Below are 21,002 nucleotides of genomic sequence, written 5' to 3'. Positions count from 1 at the left end.
TTATCTGTTATTGTTTCCTTTATTTGGGTTCAGATCAGTGTGAAGTTTGAAGACAAACTGTTTATTTTCTTGTTTGTTTGGTTTTTGAGTCATAAAGAAATAATTTCCCAACAAAAAAGCTGTATAACAATGACTGCAGGAAGTGTTTCAGTGGGAGAAAAGTTTTGTCACTCATTCAGGTGACTCGTTCAGTCTCAGCTGACGGCAGGCTTCCAGCCTCTAAACTGTACCTTTGCACAGCGACGACACCAGCAGCACTGACCAACAACGAGCTGTGAGGTCAGTTTCATGATCATTAATATGCAAACTGTCTTCACCATTGATCAGTGGTGATGACAGTGATTGAGAACGCATCATGACATGTATAATAATGTCATTATTATTACTACTACTACTAAGCAAAGAAAGCAAGCAGACAAATGTATTTATATGTGAGTGTTGTCACTGATTGGAGTCGTGCAAAAACCAGTATTAGTGAATTATAACATTATTTCAAACAGACCCAAAAAGAATTTAATGTCAAACTTTAAAATAGATGGCTGGGAATTCTATGTATGGTAGTCATGGTAACGTTTTGTGTTGTGGGTAAAACAGTCACTGAACCCGGAGGAACCATGAAGGCAGACCTGCCTGGTCAGATCTGTGGGTCCGTCTGCTGTGTCGTCCCTTTGTGAATGAAATCATCGCAGATCAAATATGAAGTTTTCTGTGAGAGCGATGTGTGACAACAGCGGAACGAAAGTTAGCCGCCCTCCACCGCCGGAACTTCCCTATGCGACACCAGGTGGAAGTAAGCAGGAAAAAGCGGAGGTAGCCTTAACTTTCCACGGGTGTTGGGGTCAAACGCCAGTAAAGTTTGAAGGTAACAGAGTGTATAGTTGTGTGTGAGCTGTGGCAGTAACAATGGCTTCAGTTCAGTATCTGAGAGAGTTTATCAACGAGCGACTAACTGCTGCTGCTGAACAAATATTCTTGGAGTTTGAAAAAACGATCGTCCAGTACGAGGAAGAGATCGACCGTCAGCGCAGACTGCTGGATATCACCTGGAAACCCCAAATCAAGCTTCGGAGGATAGGTGAGTGTCACTCTGGTGGGCTGGATTCAGTCACACAAACCGATCTTCTACCGTGGACCACAAACAGCGCACTTTGACCTTCGGACCGGTGAGCGTCCTCTTCCTGCCCCTGGAAAGCTTAACTACGCATTTAATCCCGGAGAAATCCGCATATGAGAGAAAAAACAAAGAAGCTCAGTTTTAACCGCGTGTCTGGTTTTCTGCTGAGGTCTGTCAGCTCAACTCTTTGTTGTGTAAAGTTGTAGAAAAGCTTCTGGTAGCTCTTTGTCCAGACTGTGTCGTCATTATGAATCAGGAGAGTTTCATTCATTTCATTCGTATCCACAGGGCGAGAGTTGCACCCTGGACAGGTCGTTCACACAGAGAGACACACAACCATCCACACTCACGTACACACTTAGGAGCAATTTAGAATCACCAGTTAACCTGACCCCACTAAGTGCACGTGTTTGGACTGGGAGGGATCCAGAGAACCCACTCAAACACATGGAGAACATGCTAACTCCACACAGGGCCGTGAGCAGGTGGTGGATTCAAACTCAGGAGCTCCTTGCTGTGAGGCAACAGTGCTAACCACCACAGTGCTGCCCTGGATCACAGTCAGTGTGTTTCTGCTGTGGATTGTTGGATACACTCAAAGTGTCGAATCACAGTTTGTGTCTGTGATGTAAATGCTGACCAATCAGAAGGAGTTTCTCTGTTCTGTGTTGTACATTAGTGGCTGTGTTTTGGGGTTTGTTTTAAACACATTGGTGCTTAAATATTAATCGTATGTACTAACACACACTCACTCATTTAGCTGAGACAACAACAACGCCTCCTTCCTGCTCCGTCCACACAGGAGAACAGATGACCTTTTCTCTCTCTTTTCCAAAACACTTTCTAGTATGACGGAATATTTGCTCTAGGAGAAATTTTCCCTCTTTCCAGCAAATCTCCTTCTCCTGTCTCCTCCATTCAGATGATACACAAACCCTTCCTGAGAGTTTCCCTCAGCATGTCAGCTGTGCTTTCCAGTCGTCTGGGAACTCTTCCCTGCCACCCGGAGTCCGTCTCAGCTCCTACTGAACTCGCAACAGCTTCCACCATTTATTCCCTTCCTCTGTCTTCTCTCACTTCCTCTTACTGATTTCCAAAGTTATCTTGCAGGCTTCCATCTGATTCCCCCAGCTATGTCTCCTTCAGATTTCATCTTCTGTATAAGATGGAGTTCACCTGTGTGCACCTTCCTCCTGTCTCATACATCCCTCTGTGTTCCTCCCTCTTGTTAAAGTTCAACTCAACCTTTTCTATCCTTTCCTTAAAGGCACTCCTACCCAGCGCCTCCTCATCACCTCTCCTCCCTTCACTTACATGTTTGTTGAACTCTCTCTCCCCCTGCAGACGCTCAGTACCACTTCATCCAACTTACTCCAGAATTCCTCTTTTTCTTCTACATAACTGCCGCCTGTTATCCACATGTGTACATTGTGCAGTATAGACACTATTAACAGCCTGTCAGCGACTCAGAGGCCTTTCTTCAGTACGCGTGTGTATGTGTATCTCTGTTGTAGCTATTCTCCATGTAGTAACTTTGAAAGCTTGTGTGTGCGTGTATCGGAGTATTTGCTCAGATGTGTGTTTGCTTTTTTATAACATCATTTATTTATTTATTGTGTCCTTTTCTACTTCTAGACCTTCCACTGCGACTCCTCCGCAAAGAGGAGGAGGTTCTCCCTGAGCAGCAGCTCTGGAACCAGGAGAGGAGCTCCAGTGTGGACCAGGAGGAACCAGAACCTCCACAGATTAAAGAGCAACAGGAGGAACTGTGCAGCAGTCAGGAGGGAGAGCAGCTGGAACTGGAGGAGGAGACTGATACCTTCATGGTGACTGCTACTTACAAGGAAAGCGACCTCAGTAACACCACTCACTCTGACTCCAGTGTGTTTGTTGGGACTGAATCCAGAGAAGCATTCAAAGTTTTAAATAATTCTACCCAGATCAAGAAAGACATCAACCATCAGCCCAGAGAGCTGGATGTCACCTCCAGTGCTGAGAAAGATCTGCATAGAACAGGTGAGTCTCACTCTGACGGTCTGGTCCTAATCAGAGCTCTGTTACACAATTTATGATGCAGCTGCAGTTATTTTTCAGGATGAAATACCATGAAGTATTGTTATAATGAAAAAGTTTCAGCATTAGACTCAAAGTACGTATAAAATGAGTGGATCCATGTCAGCAGGCAGCTGCAAACCTACGAGTGTTGTTTGGTTAATATTGTGGAAGGGCTTGTTGTCATTCAGTGTACAGCAAGTGTACAAGGCACACAGTTTCATTACAGTTGGCTCGACACAGGATGAAAATATCGAAAAGCTATAGTACATATAGTAAAATGTATATATATGACATCACTGAGAGTTACAAACTGTCTAAAGACTTTAGACCGTTTTTCAACTCTCAGTGATGCCACAGTGATCGTTTGATTTATGGACCTGCAGCAGAGTTTGAGCCCAGACACGGCTAGTGACTTCAGACTTAAAGACCGGATTACATTTGCACTCAGTAACTTCCTGTTCTTTCAGAATATAAACAGAATAAATCCACCTGGCTGCTGGTTGAGTCGAGAGCCCCGAGTTGTGCTCACTGACAAAGCCTCATTTAAACTGGTGGAGACGTGTTAGCTGTTAGTCTGCATTGATAAAATAGACAGCAGTTATTTGAGACCTTCAACAATCTCTTGTAGAGTGATTCCAGTCAGACTGCAACTGTTTGCAGAAAGGTTGCCTCCTATCCGGTCTTTAAGTCGGACGTCATTAGCCGTTTCTGGGTCCAAACTCCACTTCAGGTCCCAAAGTCAAACGATCACTGCGGCGTCACTGAGAGTTACAAACTGTCTAAATCCTTTCGTCTTTAATAAAATAGTCAGTGTGGCTGCTCTATCAGCTGTAACAATTAAGTTTAACATTCAGGCATCCACGAAAGCAGAATTTATGAAGTTTAACCGAGTTCGAAGTTAGCAGTGAGTTAGCTCGCTAGTTTCCACCTAAAGATGATACACCATTTTCTGCCTGAGGGATATCCAACAGGGGCTGAAGGGGAAGCATGCTAGTACAGAGGGTGCTCCTCCACATCGAGAAGAACAGACAAACTGATCCGGGACACAGTGTCGTCATCATTATTGCCATTTTATAGTTTTCCACATTCTTGTCTCATGTACGTCTCAGATCTCCATCCATCCACTCCTCCATTATCTTCTGCTAATCTACCATCGGGTCACGGTGGCAGCTAGCTAAGCAGGGTATTCCAGAGCAACAGTTTTCAATTCCTCCATGGGGATCCTGAGACATTCCCAGCCAGATGAGCTCAATCCTCTGTGGGATTGGGCTGGAGTCTTCTCCAATTTGGCCATGCCCAAGAAAACCTCCAAAGGGAGGCACACAGACATCTTGGCTGAAACACATCAACTTCACTTCGAGCTTCTTTTGATGTGGAAGAACAGCAGCTCCTCACCAGATGTTTAAAGCTGAGTCCCGACACCCTACAGAGGAAAGTCCTACTCCTCATTACCCTGGTCTGATGAATATGGCTGAGGGTTGGAACTGCTCCACTATAACCTCCTCTAGGTCTGGGCAATATGAGGAAGATCTACTATCAGGATATGTTTATATACATGATATATATGTTTGGATACTCGTACTCATTCAAATCAACCATTCAGTATTTTTATCTATGTTGAATAAATACCAAAAATCTGAATGAATTGAAATGTTTTATTTTAACAATTTTTTAACCATCAGTTGCTTACAGAGGTTTTTCACCAATATAACACAAACTAAATTCAAGACAGTGACTATGAAACTGATTGACGTTGAACAGTCACAGTTATCACAGCTGGTTAATTTCATGTTTTCTTTGGTGTGTGGGGAGACATTCACAGGCTGAGTTTAAAACACCTCTAATTTTGCAGTGGATGATTTTTCAGCTGGTGGAATAAATTTGTAGTACTGCTACCTTCAGCAGCAATAGTTTTACGCATGTTTTGCAAATTACCACATTTTGTTCGATGTCCTCATGAAATCCAAACGACAGCGCGTCTCATCCCTTCGCTCGTCTAAAATTCCCGCTGTTGCCGTATTTTTCCCTGTCTGCCAGTATATAAACACGCATGTTCAGCACAGTGCAGGAGGCATTAATGATGCATTCATAGCATGTTGGAGGAAAAAAACTCATAGTGAATTACATACAGACAGCTTAATCTTGCCATAGCGATTTTTACCATTGTAAGTGGAAAAACTCACGATACACCGAGTATATTCGATATTTCGCCCACTCCTACCCTCTTCCTTCCAGATTTTCACGAATACAATCCCAAGATACTTGAGCTCTCTTGTTTGGATGCAGACGATTTGGGTCTTTTTAGAAATCTTTGGGTAACCTCACCCAGAAGTGTCAGTCCTGATCCCTCTGCTGAAGCCAACCCTTGGGGGGAGCATGCAGGGAGGCATCTGAGCACAGCCCAAAGAAATCAGATGAATCCACCGTGCTTTGGGCCCATCACCCACAGGGACAGCACAGCACCTGAGATCTCTAACAGTTACTACATCATATAAAAGCATATATGATACATTAATAAATAATAGTTAAAGCAAACATGGATCTTATTGTCATAAATCTTTACAGATTAAAGGAACAATGTATTTCACTGCTTTTCTTTTTCTGGTCTCCTATTGTCCCTGCAGACCTCCCACAGCAGTACGTCTATAAGCAGGAGGGGGTTCTCCCTCAGCAGCAACTCAGGATCCAGGACAGGAGCTCCAGATTGGACCAGGGAGAACCAGAACCTCCACTGCGCACAGAGGAACAGAACAAACTGTGCAGCAGTCAGGAGGGAGAGCAGCCCGTAGTGACAGAGACGAAAACTTCTACGGTGACTTCTGCTCACAGCAAAAGTGACCACAGTGAATCAGAAGCAAACCGTGACCAGCTCCTCGCTCACAGCTCTGCTGCAGCTGAGAGCCGACATCAGGAAGGAGGGAAGAAGGGAGATTCAGACTCTGGAACTCCAGAGTCAAAACTTCATGTAAATAGAAGTCAGAGCAACAATTCAGAAGAATTCCCGCCATCAGCGAGTCAGTGTAACACTGACACAGGTCGAAAATCTCTCCAGTGTGACATTTGTGGAAAGTCTTTTAAGAAAAAGTGTCAAATAAAGGAGCATTACAAAATCCACACAGGTGAGAAACCATTCACCTGTAAGACATGTGAGAAAAGTTTTGCTCAGAAGAGCACTTTGCTGCGCCACATGACTGTCCACACAGGAGAGAGGTTGTTTTCCTGCCACATATGTGGCAAAACTTTTAGGCAACGCGGGAATCTGATGATCCACCTGAGAATCCACACCGGTGAGAGGCCGTATTCCTGCACAGTGTGTGAAAAGACTTTCAGTCAGAGTAGTCATTTGTTGGGCCACATGCGAAGCCACAGAGGAGAGAAGCCGTACCTGTGCGAGGACTGTGGGGATTGTTTTTCCGAATCATCGTCACTTAAATTACACAAAGTGATCCACACAGGAGAGAGGCCTCATTCTTGCCAGTTATGTGAGAAAACGTTCATTAAACGCAGTAACCTGCTGCGCCACATGAGAACGCACACAGGAGAGAAACCATATGTTTGTGAGACCTGCGGGGAAAGATTTACTCTGTCAACGTCGCTAAAAAGCCACAACGCGATCCACACAGGAGAGAAGCCGTATCACTGTAAAACCTGTGGGAAAATGTTCCGCCAGAGTCATCATTTGTTGTTTCACATGAAAACCCATAAACAGACATTTTAAGAACCACTGCCCTAATGAAAACATAATGCATCTTTTAGAATATGTTACATGTTAGATTCCTTTTCCTTTTGGAGAAAGCCATGTTTAAAGTCTTCTTGCTGTGGTTGGTTGGATGCACTGAGAACCTTTCTGACTGACCAGCAGGACTGAGTTCATCCATCCATCTTCTGCTGCTGGGTTTGGGACAGTAGCCTGAGCAGAGAAGCTCAGACCTCCTTCAGGGGAACACTTAGGTATTCCCAAGTCAGGCGAGAGGTGTAATTGTTCTGGATCTGCCTCGGGGCCGCATCCTGTGATTTTGTTCTTTCATGTTTTGTTTTTTTTATCCTAATTTCTTGTTTTGGGAGATTTCTTTGACACTCTGGAAGAGGACTTTGTAACTGTTCTAATAGCATTATATCAACCTCTCAGAGATTCCAGTTATTTGTAAGTTCAACACATTTTCAGTGATTTTCTACAGCAGCTTTTGGATAATTTTATGACATTTTAAATTTATAATGGCGATGTAAATATTAATTTAAATTCAAATATTTATTTGTCACATACACAGTCATACACAGTATGATTGTTCTGTTATCACTGAAAGTTGTAAAATGTTGTATCACTAAAATATCATTCTCAGTCAGTTGTTATTCATTATCTGTTTACAGCGCCCTCTGTGGTTGGTCCAAGTAATGCACTTTAAAAACGGCTTTATTTTGAAAAAACTTTATTGAACAGGAAGTCCGCTCAGTCAAGCAAAGCAAGCGAGCAAGAAGAAGGGAAACATATCGCCACACAGTTTATGGTGTCCTGTTGGAAAAAATACTGTCCACATCTTCTGTTTATGGTTGTATCGCCGGTATGTACTTAAAGTATAAGTTGCAACTTTGTTTTTGTGCAATATGTTGCCCGCTAATGCAGTATTTGGCTGTAAAGCTAGTCCTTTTGTTAAGCTAGTTACCCGCGATTTTGGAGGTCGTCTGGGATAGCATCAGTAGTAGTTTAAAAAGTTTACATAATTAGACATATGCTATGTAGTAGCATTGTGGTATATAAATGCATATTATGCTGCACATATGTATGTCACATGACTGTATTTTTTGTCTTGTTTTTAGTTTTACCCTTTTGAATGTCAGTAAACCTGTTGGCAACGCTCATCGGTCTTCAGAGTGGTGATATGAGAAAGGTGTTAACGCCCCTGCATCAGACATGCACCCATAACGGCACAATGATATGCAGTGAAATGCTTACACAACTGCTCGTGACCTAAAGAAGAAAAAAAGAAAGACTATGAATAGGATAAGAAATAAATATGAAAATTAAAATTAAAAGGGTACATTTGACTAGGAAGGAATAAGATAAAGTATAAAAATTAAGTTAAAAATGAAATAACTGTACAACAACAAATTAGAATTGAGGGTAAATTTAACTGGGAAAGAATAAGATAAAATATATAAATTAAAGTTGAAAATAAAATAACTGTACAACAAAATACACAAATACACAATATAGAAATATATAAGAATGTATGTAGAAATATAGAATAATAACAGCAGCTGTACAAGTATTAAATGGAAATGAAGAAATATAATGTCCAGGGTTGTGCAATCCACATTTGTAAGTGACTTATGCAGTGCAAATATGCTTAAAGTGATCAAGTGATGAAGTGATTCGATTAGATGACCACGCATCTAATCGAATTTGTGTAAACAATGTCCAGAATGTCCAGTGTGTGTGTAAGAACCATATGTGTGGGTCAGTTCTATGTGGTGGTGTGATTGAGAGACCGTATCGCCTGCGGGAAGAAGCTCCTCCTCAGTCTCTCTGTGTTAGTCTTCAGGGAGCGGAATCGCTTTCCTGACCTCAACAGAGAGAACAGTCCGTTGTTGGGATGGCTGAGGTCCTTCACGATCTTCCTGGCCTTGGTCCAGCACCGCCTGCTGTAGATTGAGTGCAGGTCAGGGAGCTCGGAGCGGATGATGCGCTCAGCTGATCGCACAACCCTCTGTAGAGCTCGTCTGTCCTGCATGGTGCTGTTCCCGAACCAGGTTGAGATGGAGAAGTAGTATTTCACCTGGTGTCATCCATCTGCAGTTTTAAAACAGCAGCTGTAACAGTCACACAAACCTTTTTATCGTTACTTTGGTTTCTGTGTGCGTCTGAGTGTCATTTAAACCAGCAGGTACGAGACGATCTCTCACTGATAGAAGTGTGTGTTGTTCTTGTTTTTCCGTCTCGTGGTTATTTGTGAATTGTGGGCTCAGATTGTGGAGCGTTGAAAGTGTCACAAAGAATTTAATTTCTTTAAAACAGCTTTAATTTTTCTTCTTCTTTTTTTTTAACTGTTTGAGTTTTAAAGGAGACACGAACAAACTGTAGATGTTCAGAGCTGTTAAAAACATTTTGTTGTAAATAAAGGTTTTTTTCTTCTAATAGTTTTGTGCTTCCACAGCAGCTCTGTCTCTGTCTCTGTTCTTTACTGCTTCATTTCTCTGTTGTCTTTGTCATCAGTCCAATGACACAAGAATCAGAGGTTTAACAGTGTGTGGCTCCCTCTAGTGGATGTTGTGGAGTATTCTGTTGTCTTTGCTCCAAAGGTTTTTGTACAGAGTTTTGGTGTTTCCTGTCACTGTGGGCTGCAGAGCACAGTAGTACACAGCAGAGTCTGTCACTGCAGCAGAGGAGATGCTCATGTTGAACTGGTTTTTCCCCACTTCAATTTTCAGTCCAGGGATTGTTTCTGTTCCTATTACTCCTGATACAGAGTGAGAGATGAGTAGCTCTGGTTGTATTCCAGGATATTGTTGATACCAGAAGAAATAATCATTAGTCTTCACTTCTCTGGATAATGTATAGGACAGAGTAACAGTGCTGCCTTCTACACTGAACACGTCTTTGTTGGTTGGAGTGAGATCTTCACAGCTGACACCTAAAGGAACAGAAACATATTTTATTCTTTTATAAATCATCACAATTCAAATGTATTTCTTTAAACACACAGATTGTAACGTACCTGTTAGAATGGTGAGAATCAGTAAAGAAAGTGCATAATAGTCCAAAGACAACATGTTGAATGAAGGTAAAGTTTATGGTTTGTGTGCTGAACTCTGTTGAATGTGGAGGTTTCTCTCTTCTAGTTCAGTAACAGCTCAGCTCCTCCTGAATCTCTCCTCCTCCTCTCTGATCTGGGTTTGAACTTCTCTCACTTCCTCCTCTTTACACACTAGTAGCAGCATTTTCACTTTCAGGTGGAGCTCATATTTCATTAGGCTGCAGCTTCCCTGCATCACTGAATTGGATAAACTTAAAATGGCTGGATGATTAATTATTCAGTGTTAAGTGGCTGAAATATATCAAAGTTGGAACAAAAACACTTTCTGAACAGAAAATCTTCAGAAATCTGGAGAATTATTGACGTGGCCACTTTAAAATTAGGAGGAGGTCTGTCTGCATCTCCAGGTCACATTTTCCTGCTTTATTTTCATTTACTAACTAGTCTTTTAATTTGACTGTTTCCCTGCCTGATCCATTTCTGAAGGTAAACATGCTTGTGTCACGGGTCGGTTGTGTGGTTGGCAGAGAAGAATTTAACTCAAAAACTAAAAAATCTCCATTCCCTCTTGCCTACATTGTACACTGTAAAATCTAATACATTCCTAGGACTCAAAAAACTATTCAAACTCGTTTCCTCAACAACAAAATAACTAAGTAAACCTTACTGAAGATGACTAAGTTACCTAACTTAAGTTAGATAACTTCTTAGTAGTAAATATGCAGTACTAAGAAAACCTTCATGTTTCTGGCTGTGCAATACTAATTGTTTACCCACTGACAATCATTTCAAGTTAAACTGAAAACTCGTTTTTTTTTAAAGCTCACATTATGTTTTACCCTCCTTGAAATTCCCAGAACAACACGTATATTAATATAACACTGTATGCAAGTATGATTCAAAAACAACATTTAATAATTCTGTCACGGCTAAGAGGGTGAGCCGTGTGGAGGAAATAAATGAGGACACAAGAGCAGGCACTCACTGAGAAATAAATCAAACAAATAACTTAAGCTGTGTGACGGCACCTTGCGTTTACGCCAGGCTGTGAGCTGCCCTAAATCTACTTGCTACACCCCCTTTTCACCTAGTTTAATTTTTTTTTCAATCCTAATTTAAACTATTCCTGACTTCCCTCAGTGCACACTATAAAGTGTAAAAGATACAATTAGCTTTCTCCTGGTAAAAGGTCCTAAATTATTTTCTCGACCTTTGGAAACATCCTCTATCGAGTTAACCAATTTCATTTTTCAAACTTAGGCCTGATTTCTTCGCCCCCTTTAACGGGTAGCGCATATCCGGTCTGAACACTGTGTTTGGGCAATTTACGAATTGTTGCAGGATTTCTATGTTATGTAAAGTTCCTCTCATCCCTTTTATGCTTCCATTATAACCTGTGTCTAACAAGCTTTTGATCTTCTTTATAATATAAACAACTAGGTGTATTTGTGCTCTGTTTTTCTCCTTTCTCTGGTTGGTTCCGTTCGATCTCAGGCTTCCAGGATTCTTGCCACCCCTGTGGTCGCTGTGGTCCTGAACTCTTCTCCTGTAAAGGATAGAAAACAAACAGCCTCTCTCTGCTACACCTCACTAATCTACTGTGTTCATCTAAGGTTCCTTTAATCATTCAAAGTTGTTTCACCATATCATGTTCTGGGCTCTGTCCTTTATATTAACTTTACTTAATCTCCATGCCCTTCATGTGTGTGAGCAACACTTTTAGTTTTATTAAACACGCCCAGGGTAAGATATAAACCATCACCATCTGAGCATAGAAACAGATCAAAAAGAACCACAAAACAATTTCTATATCTAAATTATCAAAAACCCCAAACGTCATAAAACGATCCTAAAACCCATTTCAAATTAAACCTTAAATCCTATAACTCCCCCCTTTTGTGACACATCTTATGTGTTACAAACTCAAAATCCTTCACTCGAGCTTAGGAAATTAAAAGAAAAAGGTTAGTCATATCATATTAGGTATACATGCTCCGGCCCTTCAAACCTGTGTTTAAGGAATGAAATCAAATTAATCATTATGTCAAATCTTTTCTTGGCTCCATCCACAGCCTGCATCCTTGGAACTTCCTAGAAACAAAAACCTGTGTGTTAACCAGAACTTCACATTTCATACTCAGTTTTTTCCCACTTATGATCCAACCTGTGTTATAAGAAAGAAAACTTAAAACAGAAAAGTTATCAGTCATGTGTCTAACCTTAGTCCAGTCTTTATCTCAGTGTCCAGTCGGTCCAACCTATGGTCTGCCTCGTCCGTCCAGTCACCATCCATTTACACACATTCACTCACATGCATTAACATCAGGTATTGCTGACAGTGGAGACTATCTCGCAAATATTCAGTCTTCACTCTCAGCAACATCAACTCATTTATTTGTTTTACTTTGTTTTAAAGAAAATAGTTCTTTCTGCTTTTAGACTGGATTGGCTCATGGCAATCCTTTTTAGACAGAGACTTAGCCTTCTCCTCTGCCCATTGTAATCTGGAGAAGGTCACCGAGAATTTTTCAGCGCTGTTATCCACTCTTTTGCAGGCCTGCTTAGAACAAAAATGAGAAGAAGAGAGCTGATTATTAGCTCATCAAAACACAAAACAAAATCACCTGACAGGTTTTTTCTAAGTGCACTGTTACAAAATGATGGACCCCCTTAGACATGTGCATGTTTGATAAAACTCCTCTATTAAAATAAGAAAACAACACAAATCTAACCGATAGAAGTAACCCATCACTACAACAACAACCTCAACAATCTTAAACACAGAACATTTTGCCACAAGTTCTTCAAGGTCCTGACACTCTCAGGTCAACTTAACATAATTTCACCTGCTCAAAACACAGAAAATCTCGTTAAACACCACACAACTTGCACACCATCAGCACTAAATTCTGAATTTTCTCCTCTAAAAACTACTACACACTAAGCGAGTTGGACAACATGATAAACAGACTCCTATGCTAAACCTGCTATCTGATCTTCATGAGCTCTTTTGTATTCTAAGGTTAACGCATTTTCTATTTGTGTGTGTGATTGTGTATATGTTTCTTTTCGTGGTTTTCAGACTCCCACAAGGTTCCACTTAAACAGTCAGTTTTTCTCTTTCCCAAATTTGATCTCCTCCTTAAATAACAACATTCCTTGTCCTCAGCCAGAAGTTAAAGCTTGATTTTCAGGTTCAGGGAACAATTCACCCTGAAAGACAGTGAGTGTCTCCCCTCTTTGGCTCATCACTCGTCATTGTTAATGACGTTTCCCCCTCTGCCCCAGCGGCTTTACCCTTGAAGTCCCGTCTCCTCCAGTGAGTCCAAGCTCACTTAGGGACCTAGGTTCAAGCAATCGTGACTGCGCCTTGCCTTAGGTTGTCCCAGGGTTTCGAGGTGGGATCTTACCCGTCATGGGCTGTCCAGCCTTCCATGCTTCGCCTGATACGGGGGCCAAGTGGGCACGGGTGCTATGAGGGGAGGGGACACACTGACTCTGGAAATCAAAGGAGTGTAAGCTGCTTTCTTCATTTCATCAGTATATTAAGCTATCTCACTTCTTGATTATTCCCAACATTTCACCTGTAACAATTTGTGTACGTGTGTTTTCTATTCATTAATGTAATTGTTAGTTCATGTATTTATTTTCTCAGTCTTTCTTTTCTAAAACATGTAATTAATATATTTTATTACTTTTTCTTAAGACATTCAGTCTCTAATTGCTCTGTTTTCATGCTGCAACGTCTCTCCCAGCTATAATCAGACTTCCTGTTTGACGACACACACTCTCTCAGGCCTCCTCTATTCACACACTCTCCTATGAGTTATTATTACTTATTTATTATTTTGTACAAATCACACAGAATCATTCAAATCAAGTACTCACAACATTCACACACTTAGAAGCACTCAAAATACGCTTTCCTAAGAGTATTTTATCAAACATGCTTGCTTAGAATCAGAAAGAGCAAGTAGACAACACTCAGTGCGTCTGTCCTCTTAAAAAGAAGAGAAATAAACACATATGGGACAATTCTCCCCATCTTAGACAAAATGTGACCTTAAATGTCCGTTTCTAAGTCATGTTCTTCTCTACACGCGACTCTTGGCCTCCAGGGCATAAAATTTTAAACCTAAGTTTTTATTTTTACCAGAACTAGTACTTTACCAGAACCCTCATACGTGCAATAAGACTGCTATATGTGCACTTCTTTCTTTGACAAAGTTGTATTTTGTATTTTCTTACTCAGCTGTATATAGTATTGGTATTCTATTTTATTCTATTCTACTTTATTTTATTGCATTCCAGTGTTTTCTAATTTCTGCTGCATAACTTTGCACTTTTGCTTTAACAAAACAAATTTCCCAGCTGTGGGACTAATAAAGGTCATCTTTATCTTTAACTAGCCCTAACCTAAATCCTGTCTCATCCACTGCTGAAATTCTAGTTCAATGAACACGTGTTGCAGTTTAAAATTAAAAGAGGAAGTAACTCACACCCAAGTACTGTGTGTGTGTGTGTTAATGTCTGTGTCCCTTTAAATGAAAAAGGTGAACACATGTGGTGAGTTTTCCTCAATTTACACAAAATATGACATTAAATATCCTTTTCTAATTCCTGTTCTTCTTTAAACACCATGAATGACCTCCAGGTCATAACCTTTGGACTTATAACTCTGATATAAGTCCACACAGCGCACCAAGCACAGAGAAAATTCAACCTCAGTGCTTCAGAATTCTCCTCAAAATTCAGAAACTGTTTCTGTCATTTATCTCCCCAAGAACTTCATCATATGGACCTCGCTGGGTCCAGTAATCTTCAGCACATGTACATCACTGCAGCCAGTGAAGATTTAAAAACAGTTTATTGTCTCAGTTTACCCAGTATTAACTTATCAGATGGACTACAGCCGATCCATCAATCTCAACACAATCTCAACACAGCTGATTCTTCCCGTCAGACCGCGCCGGATCTGTTACTTCAGCACAATAAACACTGATTTTCCTTCAAAATCAGTTTACCAAGAGCCACAAAACCATTTCTGACTCGATTTTCTGAACTTCTGTGTCACTTAAACATCCTGACAGCACCAGGTGTTTTCTGTCGGACTTCCTCGTCCGAACTTAATCCTTTTACTTAAAAATAAGCGTCTCCCAAAATGATCCTCTTGATCATTAGCTATTCACCGAGCCCAAAACTCTCGGCAACACCACCTGACATATGCCCACGCCGGAGCTCCTCTTTGAAGTCTCAAAGAGGTACAGGAATTTGACACTTATTAAACCATAAGCTGACCAATAACTCTTATACTCTTCTTTATTCTTAAACATGCATTGGTCTCTTTTTCTCTTTTACCATGAAATACCATATAACCTTTTAACTCAGTACTGTCTGTTCCTCAAAGTTTCATTATCCTTGCTTCAAAGCTTCTCATTACTTCCAAGTTACTCATTCATTACTTCGATGTTTTACTTTATTCTCGAGAATTCAGTTTTACCCCTACTGCGCCAATTTAGTAGTTAAGATCATCTACTCAGCGAACAGATAATTTAGAATTCAGTCAATTTGCACAAATTTGCTTATTGAACAGGTTTGTGCGTACCTTTTAATCTTTTTAGACCGGTCCTTTGTTCACCTCATATCAGATCCAACCTTCGGCCACATTAGTTCTCTCTGATTTAATCTAGAAACTTCACGGTCTGCCGTACACAGAATCTCTTTTCCCTTTTCTTTAACAAGAGATACTCAAAAATTCTGCACATTCTCTCCACTCAGGAGGAGGCTCACAGCTTTATTCTTACTCTGTTTCTGGTTGGATTAAAACAACTCTTATATTAGAATCACCCTGTCCAGTGATACTGTATTTCAAAATCACCAAAGGCACGCTCACAAAACAGGAAAATGCTTCAGCAGCCTTAATGGGATCCCCGTGGGCCTCTCACTGTCTATTTCCAAGCACCTATAATGAACCAACGGCACAATGAGCATGCCTTTTTATCTACCCCTCATTTAATCAATGTATCTATTCTTTGTTAAAATTAAAAGGGGAAGTGACCGCACCCAAATTTTAACTGCGCACTTTTCCCCAGCAAAAAAGAATGGAAAAAGACTTTTACAGCCCCTCTCACACACAGCCTGCAACCGGCTGGCACTTAAATCATTGCAGAGAGTTTCTTACGTCACGGTTTCCAGCTGTATGAGTGGGTCCCTACAACCCGGATATACACACCGCTGCTCGTCTTTAAGAGACGTCAACAGGTCTGCAAATTCTCCAGGAATATCAACAAAAACACAGCTTTTCTCGGCCCACGGCGGGTCCACAAATTTTCACTGACCACGGCGGGTCCACAAATTTTCACTGACCACGGCGGGTCCACAAATTTTTCACTGACCACAGCGGGTCCACAAATGCATAGGTAATACTTTTTAATCGTCTCTCATAGCTCACAGTATTTATTCTCAGAGTTACTTCAACACAACAGACCTTAGTTTCACTTTACTGCTCGGCTGGCTTTACTGCAAAACCTCAAGCTTACGGCTGACCTGAGTTTCTCTTAAATCATATATCAACTTCCTCGGACTCTTGCGTCCGGTATTTTACTCTTTTTCTCACAATTAAGTGTCTCCCTAACAATGATCCTCTGCGATCACCAGGGCTATATCTGAGGCCACAAAATCTCAGTGGGGCCCTTCCCCCAGTTTAATACCCAGGAAACGTCTTTCCCGGGGGTGGAGTCCTCCGGCTCCGTGACTTTTAGACACTTATAATCTCTTTATTCCTTAATCACAGCTCAATCTCTAGTTACTTTTAGCTCAGTACTGCTTTTTCCGAGCGACCGTGAACACAACACTACTCTTAAGTTTCACTTTCGTTGCAACAAAGGTTTTCGTTTCAAACAAAACTCAAAACAGAGATCAACGGATGACCACTTGACTACATATTCTAGAATTATAATCCAATACAGCACAATTTCAGTTTAAGAGGTTTGTGCCTTACCTTTTGCGGGCCCAATAGTCAAGCCATCACCGTGACGCCTGCCGTTCGATCACCTGATCTGGCCTCGACCTCCGCCGACAACAAACACCTGTACCTCTTACTGCTGATCTTTAGTTGCCCTGCATCCTCCACCAAATGAAGCGAGATCGGTCAACTGTAGACCAGACAACAAACGACGGAGGCCCAGAAAAGTACAATCAAACGATGAGTTTATTGACAACGGAGAACAACCGTCAGCATATGGCTTATTTGCTCTGACAAAAATACACTGAGTTCTGGTTTTATAGCATAGAGGATCACACCCCCACATACACGTCAATACAGGTCAAAAATACATTATGTCCAGTCATTGTTTACAGACAAGGGTACATCTTGTACATCTCTAATAACTATAAACAGACATATAACTTCTCTCTTTGATAACACCTTCCTTTTAAGGTAATAACTTCAAGCTTCAGGGCCTCTAAGGGCTAATAATGGACCCTCGTCCTCAATCACTAAGTAGACTAAATTGGCGCAGGTCTCAAATAAGAAGCAGAAGACACTTGGGCCTTCGCTCAGGCCTGCTACTAGATTTATGTGTATTGTAAGCATGCATGCAATTAACCTGCTATGTTCTCATCTTCCCTCAACATGTATCACCTGGACACTCTCACCAGTGAAGCTTAAAACCCTCTTGGATAGAACATCAACTCTAAACAAGCACAGTTATGCATTGTGTATAGAATGAACTCAACCTGTGAATAGAATGAATGTGATGACAAACATATTCAATGCAATATGAACCCTGTAAACAATATTACTGATAAAATAATACTGTAGAACATGTTATTAATGCATTTATCATAAGGCAGAGTATATGGCAGCAATAAAAGAATCTCTAAATCCCAACAAACGTCAGAAACTTTTCCAAGAAAACAGAGTAAAGGTACATTTTTGCCTTAGTTTAGATTCCATATATATCTTAATTTTATTTGACTTTGACCTTCGACTGTACTCAAAAATTTTGATAATTTTTGTGTTTAAGAAATTGTTTTCTTTAAAAGTTACATTTTGATTAGATCAAGACAAAACATAAAGATTACATGAGGAGGAGAGGCTTACATAAGGGCAATGACTCAAGAGTGGAGGCAGAAAGCTGTTCCAAAGTTTTGCAGTTCAGCATTTGGAAGGTTTACGCTGGTGCGGAACAGCAGGCTGTGAAATCCTTTAAGACTTTGAAGTCGGACTGGGATTTTCCGTCAGGGCTTTCTGGTCGTCACCCAGAAGCAGCAAAGCAGCCCCACAGCATCACACTGCCACCACCATGTTTGACTGTTGCTATTATGTTCTTTTTTGAAATGTTGTGTTAGTTTTACATCACTTAAAATGGGACTCAAACTTTCCAGAAAGTTCAACTTTTGTCTCGTCTAGTCTCCCAGATTCTGTCTTGTTGTTGCCGGTTCAAGCCCCGGCTCAGACAGTCTCGGTCGTTGTGTCCTTTGGCAAGACACTTCACCTACCACCTACTGGTGTATAAATGCAATCCATTATTATTATTATTATTATTATTATTATTATTATTATTATAACAAGCAATTCATTTTTCACAGCACTGCCCTGGTGGTTTGTAATGAACCAGGAAAATAATTTACATTTGAGTACTACTAAACGAGTCGATGGTCAGTTAGTTTCATCACTGGGAGGGGGGCATCTTGGTTTTGTTAGTCCAAAATACTGAATTAGTATAGACATCCATTAATTTGGAGCCATTTCTACAAAGTGAAAGAAACCTTGCTTCTCAGTACTCTGGCCATCCACACAGCTCACATGTATTCCCGGCACTGCCAGAACAGCTGGGATGGAAACCCTAACTTGCAACAATGAACGGTGATTGACACGCTGACTAAGTAACAGAAATATACGGTGATGTCCTATTGTCATAACCGTGTTTCTTTTCTTTTTCTTGTCTCTTTCTGTCCTTCCAGACGTTGCGCAGCAGCATATCTGTAAGGAGGAGGTTCTCCCTAAGCAGCAGCTCTGTAACCAGGAGAGGAGCTCCAGACTGGACCGGGAGGAACCAGAACCTCCACAGAGTACAGAGGAACAGGAGGAACTGTGCAGCAGTCAGGAGGGAGAGCAGGTTGTAGTGAAGGAAGAGAATGATACCATTTTTAAGGTGACTGTTACTTGGGGGGAAAGCGACCAGAGTGAAGCAGAACCAGACAGTGACCAGCTCCCTGCTCACAGCTCTGCTGTAGCTGAGAGCCAAGATCAGGAAGGAAGCGGGAATGTCAATTCAGGATCGACTGGAAATAGAAGCAGAAGTCAGAGCAATGATACAGAAAACTCTCCCATGCCAGCTGATAAGTGTAACACTGATACAGGTAAACAGCCTTTGAAAGGAGATGGTTTTCCCTTAAGAAAACGTAAAAAGGCCTTCAATAAAAAGTCTCAAAAGAGGACATGTCACAGAATGCAAACAAGAGAGAAGCTGCATACTTGCAAAACATGCGAGAAAAGCTTTAGTGAAAAGAGCATTTTGTTGCGTCACACAAAAACTCACACGGGAGAGAAGATTCATTCTTGCAAAACATGTGAGAAAACCTTTAGTCAAAGCAGTGATTTGATGATCCACATGAGAATCCACACTGGCGAGAGGCCGTATTCTTGTAAAACATGCGGGAAGTCTTTCAATCAAAGTGGTCATTTGATGGCCCACCAGCGAATCCACACCGGCGAGAGGCCGTATTCTTGCACAACGTGTGGAAAAACTTTTAGTCAAGGTAGTAATTTGTTGAGCCACATGCGATGCCACACAGGAGAGAAGCCTCACGTTTGTAAGACCCGCGGGGAAAGATTTACAACGTCAGCCTTGCTTAAAATCCACACCACGAGCCACACAGGAGAGAGGCCTCATCCTTGCCAAGCATGTGGGAAAACCTTCACTACACGCTGTAACCTGCTGCGCCACATGAGAACGCACACAGGAGAGAAGCCGTATGTTTGTGAGACCTGTGGGGAAAGATTTACTCTGTCAACGTCACTTAAAAGCCACAGAACTATCCACAAGGGAGAGAAACTGTATCACTGTAAAACCTGTGGGAAAATGTTCCGCCAGAGTCATCATTTGTCGTTGCACATGAAGACCCACAAACAGCAGAAGTCGTAGTGCTGAAAGTTTTGTGGGGAAAACCGTATTTCAAGCACCTTTACACTACTCCAACAACTATTCTGATTTGCAGCATTTGTTCTGATAATATCTGTTCTTTTTTTTTTTTGTAAGAAGTCCCTCATGAACAGTTGACCTCCTCACCCGATCACTAAGGGAGGCCAGCACCACCCTTCAGAGGAAGCTCATTTCTGCTGCTGTATCTGTGATCACGTTCTTTTGACCCTTTTGAATTTCAGGGAGTTTCTTGTTTTGGGAGATTTCTTTGCGATTCTGGAAGAAGAGTTTTGTAACTTTTCTAATAACACTATAATCAACCTTTGAGTTCAGCATGTTTTCAGTGATTTTCTACAGCGGTTTCTGTGTCATATTATTACAACCGTGTAAATTTATAACGATACATTCAAATATTAAAAAAGTGGAGGAGCATTTTGTCAGCTGATGGTCTTCATCTGCAGCCTTTGAGATTTTCTCCTGTGACGGAGTCGCACAAACTTTACCTCCATCACTTTGGAATCTGAGTGTTGTTGAAAACCAGAGGATACGAGACGATATCTGACTCTGATTGAAATGTCTGTTATTCTTTTTTACTGTGTCTCAGTTATTTGTGGGTTATGAGCTCAGATGTCGGAGTGGTGATATCTGACAGTTAAAGCAGTTTTGTTTCTGTTTCTTCGGAAGACAAACAAACTGTAAATCTTCGACATTGTTAGAAAGTGTTCTGTACAAATAAAGGTTTTTTTCTTCTAATAGTTTTGTGCTTCCACAGCAGCTCTGTCTCTGTCTCTGATCTTTACTGCTTCATTTCTCTGTTGTCTTTGTCATCAGTCCAATGACACAAGAATCAGAGGTTTAACAGTGTGTGGCTCCCTCTAGTGGATGTTGTGGAGTATTCTGTTGTCTTTGCTCCAAAGGTTTTTGTACAGAGTT

At 41.2% G+C, this 21,002-nt stretch overlaps 2 protein-coding genes across 4 annotated transcripts in view; both read left to right on the top strand.

The window, feature by feature from the left end:
- The window catches only part of LOC120434305 (zinc finger protein 570-like), a 488,395-nt gene that overhangs the window by 164,539 nt on the left and 302,854 nt on the right, over positions 1-21,002 (top strand). The gene's annotated exons all lie outside the window — the stretch shown is intronic.
- LOC116335973 (zinc finger protein OZF-like) lies at positions 568-20,782 on the top strand. Of its 3 annotated transcripts, none has more exons than XM_039602137.1 (3): positions 568-1,075; positions 2,750-3,130; positions 5,794-8,026. In XM_039602137.1, exons 1-3 carry the CDS (start codon positions 904-906, stop codon positions 6,885-6,887), a joined length of 1,647 nt encoding a protein of 548 aa, XP_039458071.1. In that variant the 5' UTR covers positions 568-903; the 3' UTR covers positions 6,888-8,026. The 3 variants fall into 3 exon arrangements, with proteins under 3 accessions (XP_039458071.1, XP_039458072.1, XP_039458073.1); XM_039602139.1 differs by lacking the exon at positions 5,794-8,026 and adding an exon at positions 4,279-5,024 and having other exon boundaries at positions 575-1,075; XM_039602138.1 differs by lacking the exons at positions 2,750-3,130; positions 5,794-8,026 and adding an exon at positions 18,889-20,782.

This window comes from Oreochromis aureus, linkage group 18, assembly GCF_013358895.1.
Source record: "Oreochromis aureus strain Israel breed Guangdong linkage group 18, ZZ_aureus, whole genome shotgun sequence".
In the NCBI taxonomy this organism is placed as follows: Eukaryota; Metazoa; Chordata; class Actinopteri; order Cichliformes; family Cichlidae; genus Oreochromis; species Oreochromis aureus.
The sequence above is the reverse complement of the archived record's forward strand: the minus strand, read 5'-3'. Positions and strand labels throughout refer to the sequence as shown.